Source organism: Acomys russatus, chromosome 10 (assembly GCF_903995435.1).
Source record: "Acomys russatus chromosome 10, mAcoRus1.1, whole genome shotgun sequence".
Taxonomy (NCBI): Eukaryota; Metazoa; Chordata; class Mammalia; order Rodentia; family Muridae; genus Acomys; species Acomys russatus.
In genome coordinates this window covers 73,712,616-73,733,171 of record NC_067146.1, presented here as the reverse complement: position 1 = coordinate 73,733,171, position 20,556 = coordinate 73,712,616, and the positions used below count along the sequence as shown (strand labels likewise).

The window sequence follows — 20,556 nt, the reverse complement described above, 5'->3', positions numbered from 1 at the left end:
AACTGCCTACTGGAAAGCCCCTGAAGGGGCCCTCAGTCCCAGCTGCTTGCCAGGAAGTACTGAAGTCTGTTGTCTCCCTCCCCTTCTGGCTCCCACCCAAATTCTTCCTCCCACCAGGGCTGAAGTCCTAGACCATAGCCAGCTCCTCTCTGTGCCCTCCAGCCTTACCAACTCCCTACTGCCCTGGCCCCAGAGGAAAGCAGGTAAGACAGCCCACCATCACTTCCACATAGACCCTGACCCCCACTACACCCAGATGCTTCCAGTCTGGCTCCCTAAGAGATTGCTGCTGGGGTGGGGGTGGGGACCCTGGGATGTGCCTCTAGGATCAGGTGTGGCATCCATGTCCACTGCTCAGTCCTGTGGGCACTAAGCGTTCATCCGCGGAGATTAACGGGTCTGCAGAGTGAGCTGGTCCCTGGGGCCCTGATAGGGAAGAGATTGTACCACAGGAGCTTTGTGGGTAGCTGGAGGGGCCCCTGTTTAAGAAGCTTGGGCTCTGACCCCGGGGTCAGAGAACTCCGGAAAGAGGCTGAGAGAAGAGACCCAGTCAGGGGTGAGACGGAGAGGTAAGGCACGTGGGCGGCAGCGATGTGGGTCGAAGAGGGAGCTCCAACAGCATCACGCTTCCCTGACAGACAGCCCGCCAGGAGACATCAGGGGTACAGCTCCGTAGCGGGGGGGTGGGGAGGGTAGTCTTTCTGTGTCACTCCAATAAGCCTCAGAAAACCTGCCAAATATGCCTTCCCGATGTTCCTTCTCTCCCTCACAGATGAAGCCCACAGACACGGTGACCGCAGACGGCAGCGGCGGCGGTGGCAGCGGCGAAGTCGACCCTGAGGCCCCACAACCCACCTACATCAATGTGCACATCCATCAGGAATCGGCTCTCGCCAAACTCCTGCTGGCCGGATGCTCAGCGCTAAGGCTTCCAGCATCTGCCTCCACCTGGAGCCTGGACAGCAGCAGGCTGCTGGTGGCCTCCTGGGTGAGAGTAGCTGCATTCCTGATGGGTCCAGGGGGAGAGACGCTCACTCAGGCTAAGGAAAGCTCCCTTTTCTTGCTCGCCACACTTTCCTCTGGCCTCCCTCTATGCCTAAGGCATTCAGTTGACTGTATCTTCTTATTAGAAACTGATCCAAGCTGCAGGTGCCGTCAGCTGTGGCTAACAGGTGGCCCCACTGCACTCTCAAGTCTTCTCTCCTCCAGGTGGTGCAGATTGTGCTGGGAGTTCTGAGTGTGATTCTGGGCGGAACCCTCTACATTGGCCGGTATTTAGGGATGTACACCTCAGGCGCCCCCTTCTGGACTGGGATCGTGGTGAGTGCAGCAGCCTGATGGTCCAAGGCTGTCAGAGGGCATAGGGATGATGTTCTCTTTGCTTCCTTCCCGCCACCATCTTTGATGCGGCATCACAGAGTGGGTAGCCAAACAAGACCTCAATGACGTTGGGCAGTTTGGTGCTTGTGTAAATGACAGAAGTGAGGAAACGCTTGCCCGCGCAGGTGCAGGTCAGCTCAGCCCAGCTGGCTGCTACTCCTCACCACCAAAGGCAGTCACCAGTTAAGCCTCTAAGGGCTCACCTACCTCTAACTCCTGCCCCAAGTCAGGGGAAATGGACACATGTCAGGCAAGGGAGCACCGCCTTCTGGCTCTCTCACTTCCTTTTGCTCATCCTGTGCAGATCCAGGGATGGATTCCGACAGACAGTGCTAATCTATGTCCTGACAGCCGGTGAGGTTGAGTATGACGGGTACAGAACTCTGTGACAGACCCACACTCTCAGGGCAGCAAAACATGTATTTATTGAGAGGAGAGACTAAAGTGTCCGTGCTAACCCCTCCAATGTCAGAAACAGGTGGATTAATTACAGAATGATCAAATAGGATCAGGACCCATGCGTCTGCTGGGCTGTATCAGACTCCTGTTCTTCCATCCCAATGAACCCAGCAGCTGCTAAGACAAGTGTCTGGACCCGAGGCTGCCCAAAGTCACAGCCCGCATTGACAGCTTTTCCAAGAGTGTAGGAGGCTGATCCGCAAGACCTCACAAATGGGCTCCATGACTCCATTCCAGACAATAGAATGTGGCAGAGCACCTGGGATGCAGATGGAATGGTAGAGGCCATGTGGCTGGCTCTCCAGGTGGCAGGCACAGGGAAACAAGGCCGGGCATTAATGGGCATCTGTCCTATGCTGACTCTTTTGGTTCCGTCTCTCCCCAGGCTGTGCTGGCTGGAGCTGTTGCCTTCCTTCACAAGAAACGGGGTGGTACCTGCTGGGTGAGTTTAGGACCAAGTGAGACCCGGGATCTCCCTCAAGGCTATGCCAGGCCTCCCGCTCCATCAGACACAGGCTGGGTAAAACTGAACTTTCGGGGTCTCCCTCTTTCTCCTCTTCTCCTTAGGCCCTGTTGAGGACCCTTCTTGTGCTGGCAAATTTCTGCATGGCTGTGGCGGCCATTGTCCTTGGGGCTCGTCAGTTCAACGTTTCCCTCTACTATAACAGAGCTGAACTCTGTCGAGGCTATTCATCGGATCCCTGGCCCACCGAGTCCGTCATCACCCCACTTCCGGAGGAAGCTGATAGAATAGACCTGTGCAAATTCTACTTACACATGCTAACGGTAAGTGGCCATGGGAGAAAGACAAGGGCAGAGAGTGGCAGGCAGGTGGAGATAGATGGGAGAAGGCACTCCATCAACAACAGCAGGTGCCCCTCCCCCATCGTCTTGGCTCCTGAAGATGCAGGACTGAGAAATTCAGAAACTGTCACCACTGCTGGGTGCATCACATACTGTTAGGAAAGAAACATAAGCCATAACCCGAGATTGCTAGTGGGGCAAGGGTTAGCAACATGGTAAATGCGTATCTTCCCTGAGGTTTTCTCTCACATCACAGCTCTGGCTACTGAGGAAAGTGAAAGCGTTTCCTAGTGAGTTCTGCAGTCTACATCCGTGATCTCTCCCCATTCCAGAAGCTGTAGACGTGGATGTGAGGGGTTAGAAAGTGGCCCTGGTCAGGAGAGAATGGGGGGGGGGGCAGGCCCGTGGTTGCTGCTCCAGCACACATGTCTTGTCTTTTGCCCTGTGTCCACAGACCCTGCTCACAAGCCTCCATGCAATGATCTTGGGCGTCTGGGTGCTGCTGCTCCTGGCTTCTCTCACCCCTGTATGTGTTTTCTTATGGAAAAGATTCTTCACAAAAGCGGTGAGTCCCCGTGTCGGTGTGTTTGGGGGCAGTGTCGCTGTACAGATGAGACGTCACTGCTTAGGGGAGAAGGGGACTCATATGTGAGTCCCAGGAAGAATCATGTCTTTCTGTCCTATCCCACACAGTCCCCGTTTCCAACCAATGCAAAGTCCCCAGGAAACCGGAGAAGGCCACATCTACCCCAGAGCTGTGGCTTTTTTTGTTGTAGGTCCTTCAGGGCTAAGGTCGGCTCTGGCTGGCCTCGGAACTATCTGGCCTAGAGCACAGGACCCTGCATTCCGTTTTCTCCTTGTCACTAACATCTACTCTGGCCTCTTCCTTAGAAAACAGATGAGAAGAAACCGATAGGTGCAACTGTGATCTAGGCCTGTCTCTCCTCTTGCTCTGCGCGTCCCTCCTTCAGAAACCTGAAAGAAGAGTCTGACAAGAGGAAACAGACCCGACCCCACTGCCAGGGCCAAGGGCCAGGGCCAGGGACACTGTCTGCCTCCGCCCAAAATCTCAGCAGCTCACAGCAGCACGTGCTCACTTCTCCTTTGCCTTCACCAGCCTGTGCCACTTGTCAGGCAGTGGCTTGATAATAAACTCCTGTGTTATTGCTAGCAGAGCATCGCTTAGTCGCTGCATGGAATTCTCATTGGCTGGGAGGCAGGGTAGCCTGAGGGCAGTGAGCCTATGATGCTCCCCACATGGCTCCAAACTCCTACCCAGGTGCAGGATTGTGCAACGTGAAAACAGCTGACTGGGTGTGCAGGTTGAGGGCTAGAGCCCCCCCTACCCAGGTGCAGGATTGCGCAATCAATGTGAAAACAGCTGACTGGGTGTGCAGGTTGAGGGCTAGAGCCCCCCTACCCAGGTACAGGATTGCGCAATCAATGTGAAAACAGCTGACTGGGTGTGCAGGTTGAGGGCTAGAGCCCCCCTACCCAGGTGCAGGATTGCGCAATCAATGTGAAAACAGCTGACTGGGTGTGCAGGCTGAGGGCTAGAGACCTCCTACCCACACTCTGATTTAAGAAGATGGATATTGGGTAGTTGGATAAATGGGCAGCATAACACCAAGATACAATCATGTCAGAACTTTCCTTTCTTTCTTTTGGGGTTGTTGACAATGGAGACTTGTTATGTAGCCCAGGCTAAACTTGAACTCATGACCCTTCGGCTTCAACCTCCTGAGTACTGGGATTACAGATGTGGTTCACCATCCTGGTTGCAACCCCCCCCCCCTTCTTTTTTTCAAGTTAACTATCTAGTGACATGGTGAGATAAATGTGATTTGGGCATTACAAAACCACAGATTAATTGTCTCATTTAAAAAAAACTAAAATTTTAGGACAACATATGACTCATACGTTTAAAAATTCCCAATATCTATACTATCAAGAAAATAAGAGCAACTTCACAGGCCATAATGGAGGCAGGAGGATGATTCCAGAGAGCTGAGTCTCGAGTCAGCCTGTCTCGGGGTTCCGTGAGCACCTGCACACTTGGGGTTCCTGCTGAAGGACCCGTAGGGCTCAGCATGTGTGTGTATTTGTGGATAACCTATAACATCAAAAAGATACACCCCAGAATTAGGGGGCAGAAAGACACTGTAGATGGACACTAGAGCCACGGGTCCAGTTCTGCTAGAAGAAGCCATGTAAGATTGTGAGGCAGAGGATTTTGCTGATGGTAGGACACAGGAATCCGCCCCCCCCCCCCCCCCGAGAGAATAGACTTTTCTAGTCAAGACTCCCAGTGAGAGGCCTGCCTGGCATGGGGGTGCACACCTTTAATCCCAGCACTGTGGAAACAGAGGCAGGCGGATCGCTGTGAGTCCAGGACAGCCAATGCAACACAGAAACCCTATCTCAAAAAACTAAAAAAGAAAAAAGAAAAAAGAAAAAAGTCTCCCAGTGGGGGAGGAAGATGTTCTCTTAAAATCCCATTGTGTGTGTAAACTGGGCAGCCTCACACTGTGGGATTTTGTGGTTTCCTGCCTGAGCACACAACCCCACCACGTCAGCAAAAGGGTATTCTAAAAGGCAAAATCTGACTGAGAACATGGCCGAACCACCCACCATGATAAAGAGGGTGATGTGGAGAAGAGGGGGCTGAGGCAGCCGTGGGCACAGAGGGGTCTGGAGATGAGGAAGATGCTGGCACGGGGAAGCAGAAGAGCCTTAGGGTGAGTAGCCAGCAAAGCAGGCAAAATTAAACTTCAAAGCCAAAAGGCCCCTGGGACCTCTTCACCTTCCACTTCCCACTTCCTGTTTCAGAATCTACATGTGGCTGCCAAATATGCAGATTGACCAACACATCTGACAGCAGCCCCCTCCCCCACCGGGCAGGTGCTACGTACACTCTACTGCCCCCACAACGCGCCACGACGGTTTGCAACGGGGGTGAGGGGAGAAAAGAAAAAGAACCAAAATTTTCCAAGATCTTGCTTTTTATTCTTAAAACTACCTTAAAAGGGGGAAATTGGTATTTCTCATACATGTCTTGTATGTTTGTACAGACTGCTAGACGTTATGACTCAGGCTACCCAACCAGCACCCAGAATGTTCTCTGGTTCTCTGTTCTGCGTCTTTACTGTCTTTGCCTGCAGTGTGGCTGTGTTGGTTATACTCTCAAAAAAGAAAAAGAAAATCTTACTTTAAAAAAGAAAAAAAACATCGGGACCGGAGAGACGGCTTAGGGTTACAGGTGTGTACAGGTGTGTACAGGTGTGTGCTGCTCTTGCCAGGGACCTGAGTTTTCTTGGGACCACGCATCTCAGGCAGCTCACTGTTAACTTTGGCTCACTCTGCTAGCCTCTGTGGGCACTGCACTCCTGTGCAAATACCCACACCAACACCGTACACACATTTTTTTTTTCCTTTTTGGTTTTTGTTTTGTTTTGTTTTGAGACAGTGTTTCTCTGTGTAGCCTTGGCTATTCTGGACTCGATTTGTAGACCAGGCTGGCCTTGAACTCACAGAGATCCACCTGCCTCTGCCTCCCTGAGTGCTGAGATTAAAGGTGTATGCCACCGCACCAGGCTGTTAATACCATCTTTTTTTTTTTTTTTTTTTCATTTCTGTCTATCAGAAAGTGACAAGTATTTCAGCCACCCACTCCTCCTGCCATGGTGTTCTAGGCCAGGGCAAGCCACAATGAGAGAGGCTGCTGAAGCCATGGACCCAAAACCTTTCCTCTTTAAGAAATAGATAGTAAAGCAATGACAAAAAATAATCTTATTCTGAGCATTCCAAGAACCTCCTCCTTACTTCAAAGGAACTAGAACAGAGTCCCCCAGCGAAAATATACCTCCATCCAGGCATCTAGAACAGGCATTAGGCAAGCCTATGTCATGGTCAGCAGGATGGACCTAGGCAGACACTGCAGAAGGCGTGTCTTCACCGCACAGGGACAGCCAGCGATGAGCCGCTGGCAGGGGCTGGCATCGTTCCCTGGTCTTCATTCTTTCTCTGATCCTTGGAATATTGCCCTGGATACTGACTGGGTACATTGCCTCTCAGGATAAAGGCTGTGTTTCCCAGCTTGCTTTGGTGAGTTGATTCTAGTAAGCAGGCATCCCCTGTGCTCTCCTTTCTGGCGCTGGGGCAAGCCACACTGGGGTGATTTTGCAATGGAGAGGGAAAGCACAGTGCACAGGACACAGGGATGCTGGGGTGTTAGGGTCGACCTGGAGCTGCTGTGTATGTTAAGTGCTTGCCCCGCCCCCCAAGATCTTCACTGTACTATACACAAATTCACATTGTGTGAACCTTGCCTCTCAGATTATCCTTGATTGGCTAAATAAGGTCACTTGCAGCCTGGACTGGGCAGAAGGGAGGTAGGCGGAGCCAAGGCTCGGGGGCCTGGGCTTGTCAGAGAGACCATGAGAAGGAGAGAGGACTGAGGAAGAAGAAGCAGGTGGCCGTGGGTTAGGGGGAACTAGAAGCACGTGGCTGGGTGGGGCTTACTCTGAGGATTGGCTTGAAGGAGAGAAGCAGCACAAATGCAAACCATGTACAAGCACTTATGGGGGTTTTGGCTGAGAAGCAGACACAGTAGCATAGCGGGTTAAGATCTGCCCAGCCCCAGTGTGTTAAGGCTTATTAAAGATGTAACAGGTTTCTGTGTCTTTATTTATTTAAAAGAATAGCAGGTTAAGGAATAACTGCTGCCATAATAATTACATAAGTCAATATTAAATATTAATAATCATACAACACTGGGGTACCTAGCTAGATATCTGTGTGTGAGAGAAGCCTGGGTTAGTTTGTATATTCTGTCTTCACAGCCAGAAACCATTATAACCAAGGCACTGGCAGCCAAGCTTGTCCAGTCATCACATTGTAGACAAAAATCCATCATTAAAAAAGAAAAAAGATCATCGGGGCTGGAGAGATGCTCAACGGTGTAATGGAAGTTTTGGTTTCATTGCAAACTCAGTTATGTTACACAAATATGTTTTTGTTTTAATCCCAATTGTGAGACTTTAGTTTGAGCTTTATTTTATCCACACATGATAATTGTCTCATGTGGGGTGTGGTCTTTGCCAGGTGGTAATGGTCCACCTCATGCAACGTGGAAAGGGGCGTGGTCTAGAACTCTGAAGAAGATAAATAGGAGAGCCCGGAGAGAAAAAGTGTGGGACGAGATGGTGGCGTGTGGCATGTAGCAGTTTGGAAAGGCTGGACTGATGGTGTTGGACAAAGACGGAGAGAAACATTTCAGCAGCTTAGAGGAGACTCCTTGCTACATTTGCTATTGAGGGTGATTAGTATTGCCCCCAAAGGACCCAATTGACCCTAAACAGCTGGGTCTGCACCCCCATCTCCCCATAAACATTCTTTCTCATATCCAGGGTTAATGGCTTGGTGGAAGGGAGGTAGATGTTTCAATGCCCCAGATAAAATAGAGTTTAAAAGCAAGTGTCAACACAGTCTTAAGAGTACTTGCTCCTCTTTGAGAGGACTCAGGTTGGACTTTCAGTACCTTCAGGGTAGCTCACAGTTCCAAAGGATCTGAGACCCTCTTCTGTCCCTGTAGGCACCAGGCACATACATGGTGAACAGACAGACAGACAGGCAAACACTCACACCCCTAAAATAAAAATAAATAAATAAGATCTAAAACACTACAAAAAAAATGAGTATCTTCCTGATAAGGAGCCACAGAGCATGTCTGAGCACAGTCCACTGCACCTGGGTACGGACCTTAGCAGGAGCCAACTGGAAAGGCACTGCTTGGAGAAACACGGATAAAACCGAGGTCTAAGGAAGACATGTGGCTTTTGATTCACTTGACTGGTCTCCATCCTTGTCTCCCACCTGCAACACTGAGCACATTCACATCAGTCCACGGAAATGTTCTCCGGCCTCTTCTAGTGTGGCAAATGGGAAGTCAGCCATGGTGCCTCCCTGGCCACATACCGTGCAGTCTCTAATGTCTCTTCAAAAGGCACCCCAAGTGTGAGTTCTTGGCTCCCTAGACCTGCACTTAGCCTTGCGCTGCTCTGTCTCCACCCACACAGACGCTGGGGGGGGGGGGGGGGACCTAAAACAAATCTTGGACTTTTGTTTCGGAATAGTGACCTTTCTGGCCCCTCTCAGCTGTGTGCTGCTTCTCACTGCTTCAGAACCAAAGGATGTGTTCCTTTTACCTATATAAGTCACAGCCAAGGTAAAAATCAGAGGGATATAGGGGAATCGGAAATGGGGAAGAGACTGGCCTGTGGGATCACACGGGGATCTACAGTCATGGCTCTCTCCTCACCCTCAAGCCAGGAGGTGCGTGTGTGTCACTAATGAAACCATATGCATGTTTGTATCCTCCTCTGCATGGATACTGTAATCGCAGCAGAACCATATGCTGCAACTTCCTGTGATGAATTAACACTGAAATTATAGAAGAGTTGTGAGAAGGTCATTCATTATGCCCGTTCACACACACACCTGCTCCGCACCATCTCATTGAATGTTCTGCATCACAGGACCAACATAACATTTCAAAGTAGTGCCTGGTCACTCCCACCACAGCCTAGAACTTCTGGTAAAATAGTTTCTGACAATTGTTCCCAAATGTACAAATCGCTACAATGTTTATAGTTGGGTCAATTATCATCAGCTACAAAAAAAGGGGGGGGGAGAAAGAATACTGTATGCAATATTGGAACTTTTTTTTTTTTAGTTCTACTGGGTTATGACCTTATGAGGCCTTATAAATGCAGACATTTAAACATGCCCACAAAGTCATAGGAAAGACTAAGATGACTAGAATAGTAAACAGTCAAGTGAAGATTAGCAGAATGCCAAATGAAATATTACAATGCCAGGCATTGGTACACGCCTTTCACTAATGGCCCTTAGTGTTAATGGCCTCGATTTTCCAGGCAAAAGACAAAGATTAGCAGATTGAACTTAAAATCATGACCCATATAGCTGTAGCCTGCAAGCAACATAACTCCCCATCAAAGATGAACACGGCTTTAGGGTAAAAGACTGGGAACTGACAGTCTAAGACAACCAAAGTAGAAAACAAACCAGTACAGCCGTACTAAAATCTAGCTAATTAGTCTTCAAAGCAAAATTATTCAGAAGAAGAAGAAAAAAATCATTGAGAGGCTATTACAACTCAAAACATAGATGTGTTGAACATCAGCCTGATATCATAAAACAAACAATACTGGCTGCAAAGACCATACTAATCCATCCTTCTTGCATCAATAGACTGATCATCCAGAGCCATAGAAACAAAACCAGCACGGAAGACATGTTGATCAATGGAATAGATTAGTTGACCGAGGCATAAACCAATGCAGCAACAGTCACCTGATTTTTGATGGAGATGAAAAGAAAAACAAACAAATAAACAAATGGACAATCAAAAACCCAAAACAAAAAGCAACATACGTTGGAGAAAAGGCAACATCCTTAGCAAATGGTTCTAGAAAACTATATCCACACACAGAAGAATGAAGCAAAAATCCCTGGTCCACACCTTTGTATAAACATCAGTTCAAAGACTGAAGACCTGGAACACTGAAGCTGCTGGGGGAAAACACTTCAAGGTATAGGTGCAGGCAAAGGCCTTTTGAAAAGTGTTCCAGTAGCTTGGTAAATAAAATCAAGAACTGACTAAGACTGCATGAAATTGAAAAGCTTCTTTCACAACAAAGAAAACAGCTGAGTAAGGGAACACCCTATAGAATGGGAGAAAAGATTGACCAATAAACATCTTGGTTAATATCTAGACTATATAAATATCTAAAAGAATAAATGCCATCAACCCCAAACAACTAGTGAATGAAGAGACAGCTGACAGCTCTCTCTCTCTCTCTCTCTCTCTCTCTTTCTCTCTCTCTCTCTTTCTATGCCCCCCACTCTTTCTGGTGTGTTGAGAGTAGGCAAGATAAGGTTCTCTGTGTAGCCCTGACTGTCCTGAATTCTGCAGACCAAGGTGGCCTCGAACTCAGAGATCCACTGCTTCTGCCTCCAAGTGCTGGGATTAAAGGCATGTGCCACCACCACCCAGCTGAATGGCTAGTTCTCAAAAGATGGTCCATAAATGGCCAGCAAGTGATGCCTTAGACATCAGAGAACTGCAATTGAAGTATATTGAAGGGGCTAGAGTGATCTTAGTTATTAAGGACACTCTCGCTCTTGCGGAGAACCTGAACTCGCTTCCCGCACCCACATCCATCCTCAGGCTCAATGCCATCCCAGATTCCAGCTCCAGAGGATTGTCCTCTCTCTTCTCAGCCTTCTGGGCCACTTACATACACATACACAAAATACTTATACACATAAAGTAAAATAAATCATTTTAAAACTACATTGAAGTTCTATCCTACCCGAGTCCTGATGGCTACCATTGAGCCAAGTCACAAGAACTGTGACCAGGATGTGTGAGGAAAGGTGGCCATTTGTCTGCTGCCAGTGTGGATGTAAATTAGTTCAGCCACTATGAAAATCAGTATGAAAGCTCTTCAAATATCTGAAAGTAGATGTGCCATACGAACCAGCTATTGCACTCTGTGGCAAATGGAAAACACCTAAAGCAATTCTCTCTTTCCCTCCCTCTCTCTCTCTCTCTCTCTCTCTCTCTCTCTCTCTCTCTCTCTCTCTCATGTGTGTGTGTGTGTATGTGGGTGTGTGTGTGTAAATAATGGTTGAGAAACTCCTAACTATGCTTTAAAAAAAAAATAAGCCTAAGAGTGAAGGCACTCAGTGTTCCTCAAGCAGAATAAAGTCAAAGAAATATAAGCCATACATTCAATCACACAGATACAATCAAAAGCTCAACTAGCGGAAAGTGGCCTTCCACTTATGAGAAGAGTGGTGCAAACACTTGGCAGAGCCAAGAAGCCAAGGGAAATAACACAGCACTGAAGTGCTGAAAGAAAGGAGGTGCCAGCCCACAGGCAACTTCCAGTGGGACGTGCATCATGGGGAGAGCAGGAGGTGACGATCTGCGGATTTTAATATGCTCTCTTGTGTTCTTTAAGCAAGTAATAAAACGTCTGATGGAATTTCCATGAATGTGGACTTGATACACATGACAAATAAGGCATCAAGGGCAAAGGACAGCATATTGGTAAGTCAAATACACTGACGTATATACTACATATACCGAAGTAGCCATGTATATTGTAATTCCCACAGCAACAGATAATGGTACCCTAAAGAGAGTAAAAATAGATAAATAAATAAGTGTTATACAAATTCAAATGGAGGGATAAAAAGGTTCATGTGGCCTGAAAGTGAGCAAGGGGTAAGAGACATGGAGAAGAAAAACAAAAACCAACAAACAACAAAAACAAAACAGCAGCACGCAGCACAACCAAATAATGAAATACAGAGCTTGTGTGAGCTATCTGCATAACTAGTCTAGTCACAGCGAGAAGATGGACTGGACACAGTGACTGCCTTAAGTGGACCAACTTATACTGTACCCAGGAAAATCACCTAAAATACAACAGCATGGATGCATGACGTGCCTAAGGGCAGGAAAGGTCTATCGCACAAACATTAATCAAGGAGAAGTAGGAGTAGATGTTTTTAATACCACACAAAGTAGCCATCAAAACAAAGAAAATGTCCTGGGTTAGGCTGAGTCATTACATAATAATGAAAGAGCTCCGGGCTGGAGAGATTGCTCAGTAGTTAAAAGCTTTTACTGTTCTTCCAGAAATAATTCAGACCCCAGCCCATGCATGGTGGGCAGCTCACAGCTACCTGTAGCTCCAGCTCCAGGGAATCTGACAGCCTCTCTGGTCTCCATGGGCATCTGTACACACATTCTCTCCATTCTCTCTCTCTCTCTCTCTCTCTCTCTCTCTCTCTCTCTCTCTCTCTCTCTCTCTCTCTCTCTCTTTCTCTCTCTCTCTCTCACACACACACACACACACACACACACACACGAATAAATCTTGGGATGAAGAGATGGCTGAGAGCTTAAGAGTACTGGCTGCTCTTCTAGAGGACCCAAGTTCAATTCCCAGCACCCACATTGTTGGTAGTGACTCTCTGTAATTCCAGTTGCAGGCGATCAGATGCCTTCTCTTGGCCTCCACAAAACATGAAGCATGCATGTGGTGAACAGGCATATACGCAGGCAAGACACCCATACACATACAAATAAAATACATTTGAAAATACATCTTTTTTTTAAAGGGTGGGCTCATCAAGACAGAAATACTAAGCTAAATACATATGCACCCAATAACAGAGCTTCAAAACACATTAAGCAATAATGCATACACCTGAAGGGAGGAATCCATCACTAAGGTAGGAAGCTGCAGCACCCTCCTCAGTGGCAAACCGAATAAGTAGGAGTGAGTGTATCACCACCAGCGGAGTGCTTGCCTAGAAGATCTAGCGCCAAGCACTCCAAAAGCAAATATAAATACAAGAATGAATATACAGAAATGCAGGGCACAAAAGAACATCATTTATAGCTGGTTCCTAGGACACTCACAGAGTATTCCACAACCACAGAGTACACCGTCATTCACAACTCACTGAAAATTACCAGGACAGGTCTTCAAGATGGCTCAGTGGGTAAAGGCACTGGCTGCCAAGCCTCAAGGCCTGAGTTCAAGTGCTGGGTTGTACTGTAGAAGTGAAGAGCTGACTCTCAGAAGTTGTCTCCTGACCTCCACAGATGTGCCATGGCATACCTAGCCCCCAGTACTGCAAGAGATCCTGCCTCAACAAGATGGAAGAGCAAAGCCGCTGCCAAGAGTTGTTTTCTGATCTCGGCATGAAAGCTGGTTCCGCCACACCAGGCTAGCTGTCCCTAGGGCTTCCAGAACAATCTACCATCTCCACCTGCCATCTCAATTTAGGAGTCTCTGTCACTCACAGGAGTGCTGACACTACAAATGTGAGCCACCCACCAAATCCGGGTTTCTTGGGGATTCTGGGGATTCAAACTCAGCTATCTCACAATTCTTTTCCAGTGCACAATTTGCTTTCGACTCATTTGTTTATTTTTAAATGCAGGATGAGAGGGGAATGAAGAACAGCAAAGGTCTGGGATTTTCTGGGGCTGCAGAAACCAAAGCATGGCCACAGATGGGACTGACGCCAAGGAGCAGGGCAGGGTGGGGACAGGAGATGGAAGGCAGGGTCAGGCTACATGCTGTAAGGCAGCTCCCCAAGTCTGGAAAGCTCCAGAGGTGGTAAACAAAGCAGCTCACCAGATCCTGCCAGTAAAAGGCCAGGAGGTGCTGTACCAGGTCTTGTCTCAGTTTTACTATGTGTTTCTCATCACAGAAATGTGTGTTTAAAACTCTGTGACTGGTGAGTTCACAACAAGAGTGAAAGGAAAGTTGAATTTAAATCCAAATGCCTCCTTTGGCCCATAATCCTTATTTGAACCCTTTACTGCAACCATCCAGAAGTGACAAACCTGCCACCTAGTGGCCATTTAAAACAAAACAAAACAAAACCAAAACAAAATCTGGCTTTGCAGGCTGTGACCATATGGTAGGGGAGGAGGTCCCCTTCTGTCACAGACCTAGGGAAGGGGAATAGGGTGAAAGAGGGAGTGAGGGAGGAAAGGGAGGATACAAGTGAGGGGATAACAATTGAGATGTAATCTCAATAAATCATTATAATAAAAAGAAGAAGAAAAGAAAAGAAAAACCCTAGACACAGCTCTTTCAAAAGTGCTCGTCCCTGACTAAGCAATTGCCCCCTAAGGCTTCCTGTGTAGAAGGTCCTGTCAGCCCTGGAAATTCAAGGAGGACAGGTTGTGCTGGTCCTGGTGGATGTTTGCCCAGACACCTGTTCTATCTCAGCCAGCTGGTCTGAACTGTGCCCCTGGGTCTCAAAATTAGAAACCTCAAAAGAGTTTTCCTCTGCTCCAGCCTCCCACCCATTTCTTCCCCGATCCACCGCCACTCACCTTGGAATACACAAAACAGGAAGCAGGCTCAGTAACTCTAAGTGGGAGTCACCCATCACAGCTCACCCTTCCCCCACCATCTGCAGAGACCCTCAGCCCAGTCCTGCTCTGACTTGGACCTGAATCTTACTGAAAGGACCCTCTTCATCCAAAAGTAGGAAGTGTAAATGACCTGAAGGATGCTTTTGAAAGTGTAGTTGCCTCCCTCCCAGCACACGGAAGCAGGGAGGCAGTCTGAGCAAAGACCAAGAGAAGAATTTCCTGAGAGCACAGCCCCGAGTCCCCCTGCACCATCTGGGCATATATTTCCTAAACAGGACACAAAAGAACAAACTGTACAACGAGAGGCTGAGAAGGCTCATTGCACTGGAATCAGAAACCTCTGGTTCCCTCAAAACGAACAAAGGAAGTGGAGAGATGCACCATCCGATGTCAGAGGCTGTCTGTGAACAGGTGATTGACAAGGGACAGGTGTTCAGAAGGTTTTAATTTGAACTGCGTGAAGTTGCCGTTTGTACTAGGACCAAGATGGTAATAAGTATCAGCTGCCGCATATGAGGAGTTCATATAACTCATTATGGCAGCCGGGCATGGTGGCGCACACCTTTCATCCCAGCACTTGGGAGGCAGAGGCAGGCAGATCGCTGTGAGTTCGAGGCCAGCCTGGTCTACAAAGTGAGTCTAGGACAGCCAAGGCTACACAGAGAGACCCTGTCTCGAAAACCCCCCCCAAAAAAAACCAAAAAAAAAAAAAAAAAAAAAAACTCATTATGGCAACAGAAAAGATAGCCAAAACTAGGAACAGACACTGGATATCAGGGGAAATCCAAGTGGACAATAAACAGGAAATGTATTCAGTATCAACACACACACACACACACACACACACACACGGAGTCGAATTGCATGCACAGTAAGATAACATAAACCAAATCTGCCATGTGTGACAAAAGAAAAGGCGCTGTCTGGCCATACCAAGTGACAGTAAGGATGAGAACTGTCTCGTGCCCCTGGCAGGAATTGGTGCCATCACACTGAAACGTGACCACACACTAGAATAAAGCTGCAGCCTGTCACTGACAACTCCACCGACACGGGAATAGATTCACCAGCCCACGTGCACCAACATGATCATAGATGCACACAGTCTGTAACATCCGCAGTCCAAAACACGGAACAGCAGTAACTTGGGTATGTCAGATGTTATAGATTCCCAGAGTGCCAAACATACAGGAGCATCGTGGACACGTGCAGCTCGGCAAAACATAAAAAAGATGCGTGAGACACCATTTTCAGTAAGATTCTGTTGGTGAGAGGTTCAAAACAGACAAAGTCAGCCTGTATCTTCTAAGGCTGCATCCTTGGAGGAAAAAAGCTGGTCCGGGGCAAAGATAGCACGGAATGTCCCTGGGTCATGTGACCCGTTGTGGGAGGAAGAGAGAAGACTGGGGCATCCTAGGAGCAATGGGCCATTTCACAGCTTACTTCATGTCTGTCCACAGGACCTTATGTCTATGCTTATTTTTTCATTGGCATATGTTTCATTATTTAAAAAGATAATGAAAACAAAATTCCATCACGGTCTGAGGTCTCTGGACAAACCCTGAGGACAAAAGGTTGGGAACGCCACAGGAGTGGTCTAGTAAGCCAGGTAGGAGTTTGCAGATTGTACCTCTGAATTGAACCTCAGAAATAAGCCAGAAGTGGGGATGTTACCCAGGAGGTTGAGGCAGGAGGATTACAAGTCCAAGGCTTATTTACCTATACTACGTATTTGAGTTCAAGGCTAACCTAGGCAATGTAGTGAAACCCTGCCCCAAAATAAAGATAAAAACCCAGCTCTCCTTCCTGGCCCCCTGACATGTGAACAAGAGAGGCCATTTAGGAAAGCGGTGCTGCTCCAGTGAGCTTAAGAAACACTCTGTCCGGCCCCTGCCACAGAGAAGTAAGCGCCTGCTACTAAACCTGCACACAGTAGGACCGGGTATCCCAAACCCAACAGGAAGGTTGCCAAATTCTTTGAAGCTGCACCGCTCGGACACAAGGGGGCGCTGTTCTCCTTCATGCAGCAGACGGCGGCCTTTATACTGGCTGTTAAAGAGTGAGTGGCAGGCAGATTGGCTATGAAAACATGGGCCTAGATCCCACAGAGCCTCTGCAGTGCCCAGGCTGGAGAAGAGGCCTGAACCTCCACCCCATCCCACCCCACTCCACTCCCGACTCCCAAAGTCTAAAGAAGAGGCGCAGGGGCAGGGGTGGCCCAGCTGTGCTCTATGGCTGCTTCTCCCAGGTACAGTAGGTCCCCGACAGGTGGCTCCTGGGCCAGGCCAGGTTGGTTGGTTTTCTTGGTAGCTGCTTGCCCTTCCCAGCAGTAAACAGGGAGACCAGTCCTGGCTTGCGGGGCTCAGCCTTGCCTGCCACCTTTGTTGTCCTAGCTAGTGGCTGTCATCCAACGTTACCCTGGCTTACTTCCATATCCAGCCCGCTCCTGTAGGCCCTTCCAGAATATGAACCGGCTTCCTCTGCACCCCAACAACCCCATCACCCTAGAAAGAGCACCGCAGAGAACAAGATTACTTTTGGACTCAGTGGTAGTGTTGACTGGTTGAGTGGGTGGTTTTTGTGTTTGTTTGTTTGTTTGTTTGTTTGTTTGTTTTCCTTGATTTGGGGTTGTTAGTTCGTTTTGAGATCAGAACTCAAAGCTTAGCTTAGGCTGGCCTCGGATTCACAGCTAACTTCCAGCCTCAGCCACCCAAGCGCCGGCTTACCACACCAGACCTCGGGTCCTCCTGCCCGTCAATGTGGGGCTCAGGCTTTCTGCCACAAGACAGTGCATGGTCGTAAAACTAGTCAAGCAGTACACTACAGACTTGGTGCCTGAACATTCTTAGAAAGATAGAAAAACATTTGGAGTTTGCAGCCTTTGAGATTTCTGTGGCCAGGAAGCCCAGTTCAAGCTTGCTTGCGCTTCATGGGACTAGCTGAGAACAGAAAGCAAAGCCACAGAGTGTCTCTTGGAGGCCTAGAGACTGCTGTTCCAGAGAAAGAATGTGCCCCAACTTGCTCACCTGCCACCACGGTGCAGGAGAAGGGTGTGCCGTGTGCTTGCTCATGAGTGCGATTGCCTCCATTTGTTAGCTAGGAGGACAAAGGTGTTCCTGGGAATTTTTGCCGTTGTTGTTTTCTCTGCAGACCTGCCTTCCAGCCGGCTCTCTCTGCCCTGTACCTGGCAGGCTGGCCTTTAAGGTCTCCATGGCCTTGACCTAGGGTTTGAGATACCAGAAGAACTAAAATTGGATTTCAGGGTAACTGGGACAAAGGTTAAAAAAAAAGAAAGGCCTACAGGAGATAATCTGGCCAGCTGCAAAGAGAAGCCCCCACAAGAGATAGCGATGCCTAGTGACTGACCCAAAGGGTACCACCGGGGAGATAGAGTTGATAAGAGACCCCAGATTTTTTTAAGAGAGATTTTTTTTATTAATTTATTCATATTACATCTCAATTGTTAGCCCTTCCCTTGTATCCTCCGATTCCTCCCTCCCTCCTGCTTCCCCCCTTCTCCTCTCCCCTATGTCTGTGATTGAGGGAGACCTCCTCCCCCTATATATGCTCTTAGATTATCAAATCTCTTATTGGTAACTTGCTATCCTTCCTCTGAGTGCCGCCAGGCTGCCAAGAGACCTAGTTTTATGGCCACATTCCTTCGTGCCCTAGCAACCGACCCATCCCATAGGGGAGAACAAAAAAAGTTAAGCCATAGGTGGCCTTGGTGCCCTTTTCTGCTTAAAGGACATTGAGAGAATAAAAGGACCTCAGACCATGGGCTTTGAGGTCACTCCTGAGACCTAGCATTTGGGGGATCAGGTGTGACCCAGCTCGGAGCTGAATTAAAGATTCCTCTTGCATTTTACAACAGTTTCATGTGTTTTCTGGTTCTTTTCTGGGGAGGTGGGATTGATCTGAGGGGCATAGCAGGTTCAGCCTGTAGGTAGCTCAGCCTATGAATAAGACCAGCTCCAGGAGCTTCCTCTGTGCTAGGCAGCTTCAATCAGGGCTCTGCTCTGCAAAAGAGCTCTATCCAGTCAGCAGATTTGCTATCAGGCCTGGATGCTCTACCAGCCCTTGCTGATGTCCTCAGCCTTCCTCGTCTTTGTAAATGTCTGTTCTGCCCGTGAGAATGTCATCTGCCCCCACCGCCCCCCAACAGGACCCCCAGCTGACCCAGTGAGGTTTCTTTTCCTTCGCCTTTACGCTCTTTGGAACATGATATTGAGAAATTGTAAAATTATAAAATATAAGATGCTTGTCCAACTTTGTTTGCCCAGTGGCCTGAGAACCTCTTCCAGTTCTCGTTACTGCTAACCTCAAGAGTTCCACCCTAATTCCCAGAATAGTTACATGCAAGCTTCCAAATATCAGATGTACCCCATACAGTTTCTAGTAACCGCCCTAGGGACCCACACCCAAGTCCCCACAAGAGGTCTCCCAACGCCAGATGTCCTAATGTCCATGTGGTTTAACTTGATAAGCAACCCTACCTGCTTTGCGGTTTTTGCCTTTAAAATAAGCCTGTTACAGCTACTCAGGGTCCTTCACCTCCCGAGTGCTGAGGGGCCCTGACATATCGACAATTGGGACTTCTGATGTGTCAGTAATAAATTTTACATATACCTCCAGCCTGTGTGACTTGAGTGGTCTCTCGCGGCGACCCCTTCCTGAATTGGACTCCAGGGTCCAACAATATGAATCCCACTCCCGGGACCCACATATAAACTTAGCAGCTACAGCTGAGCTCAGCGACACAAAGATGACCGACCGACCAGACGACCAGATTCCAGGGTCTGGAATCTAGGAGGAAGCCGGCAGGAACTGAGCCCAATGGCTCAAGTGATCATGTGAAGCATTCCAGGCATAGCCCGCCAAGCAGGAGGGAGCGAGGTGGAATGTTCCCTGGGGCAGCTATGTGAAAGCTACAGGAGGCCTTACAGGAACTGCCTGCTGGGATGGGACAGCACTGAGAGACACTCTTAGGGGTCAGAGTCTGCAAGGAGATAGGCAGGCTCCCACTGCAGAAATTGTCATTCTGGCAAGGACACAGATGTGGAGGTAGCAAGCTTGGGAACAGGGAGGCCAGTAGAGGGGGTATTCTGGGATATAGGCAGACAGAAGCCACAAACTAAAACACATAGGAGAGTAATGTGGAGTGGAAGGAAACAGACCTTTGCGGGTGGCTAGGTAGGTGCTGGGTCCTCCGGAAGAGCAGCCAGTGCTCTTACCCACCGAGCCATCTCTGCAGAGAGCTGTCTCACAGAACAGGGCCTACGCTGGTCATCTTCAAGAGCAGCAGGAGTGAGGATGAGCCTGCCATGTGCCCGTACTCTGCTGTGTGATAAGAAATCGTTGATGACCGGCAGTCTCATGCGTGCCGTCAGCCATCAGGCACTGTGCCAACCAGCCACAGTGCCAACCAGCCACAGTGCCAACCAGCCACGACGCCGACCATCGCGTGGATGCTGTCAGCTGTCGGCCACTATGCCTTTACGACGAATGCTTTGACCCCATTTGTATTCACAACACAACCCTATGAGGTTCCAACTTGGGAAGAATTCAGTGACTTGTGCCCAGGCCACCCACCTAGATTGCTGCACCACACAGGCAGCAATCTAGACACCAAAACTCAAGCTCCTGGGAGGGTCCTTACTCTGAACAAACACCCCAGTTACTGTCTCTGTTTCTACTTTCAGAAAAGCTGGCCTTGCGGCTGAGACTCAAATTCACCCTTTCCTGCCTCCTGCCGTCCATTGGTGGGAGTTCTGAGATCCGCATGGCCCCGCCCCCACGCCTGCTCCCCTGCCCCCAGCCCCCACCCCTACGTCTCCACCTCCCAAGAGTGAGGCTGGCAGAAGGAAGCAGCTCTCGACTACACTCCAAATGATCGTCACAGAGTTCAGTGTGGC

At 48.7% G+C, this 20,556-nt stretch overlaps 1 protein-coding gene across 1 annotated transcript; it reads left to right on the top strand.

Annotated features, from left to right (window-relative positions):
- Positions 1-808: 808 nt before the first annotated feature.
- On the top strand, positions 809-3,670 carry Tmem176a (transmembrane protein 176A; the record flags this gene model as incomplete). Its single annotated transcript, XM_051151506.1, has 6 exons — positions 809-988; positions 1,210-1,320; positions 2,225-2,281; positions 2,407-2,625; positions 3,098-3,208; positions 3,535-3,670. Coding segments are annotated over 6 exons (720 nt in total), but the record flags the coding sequence as incomplete, so codon positions are not given.
- Between the last annotated feature and the right edge of the window lie 16,886 nt (positions 3,671-20,556).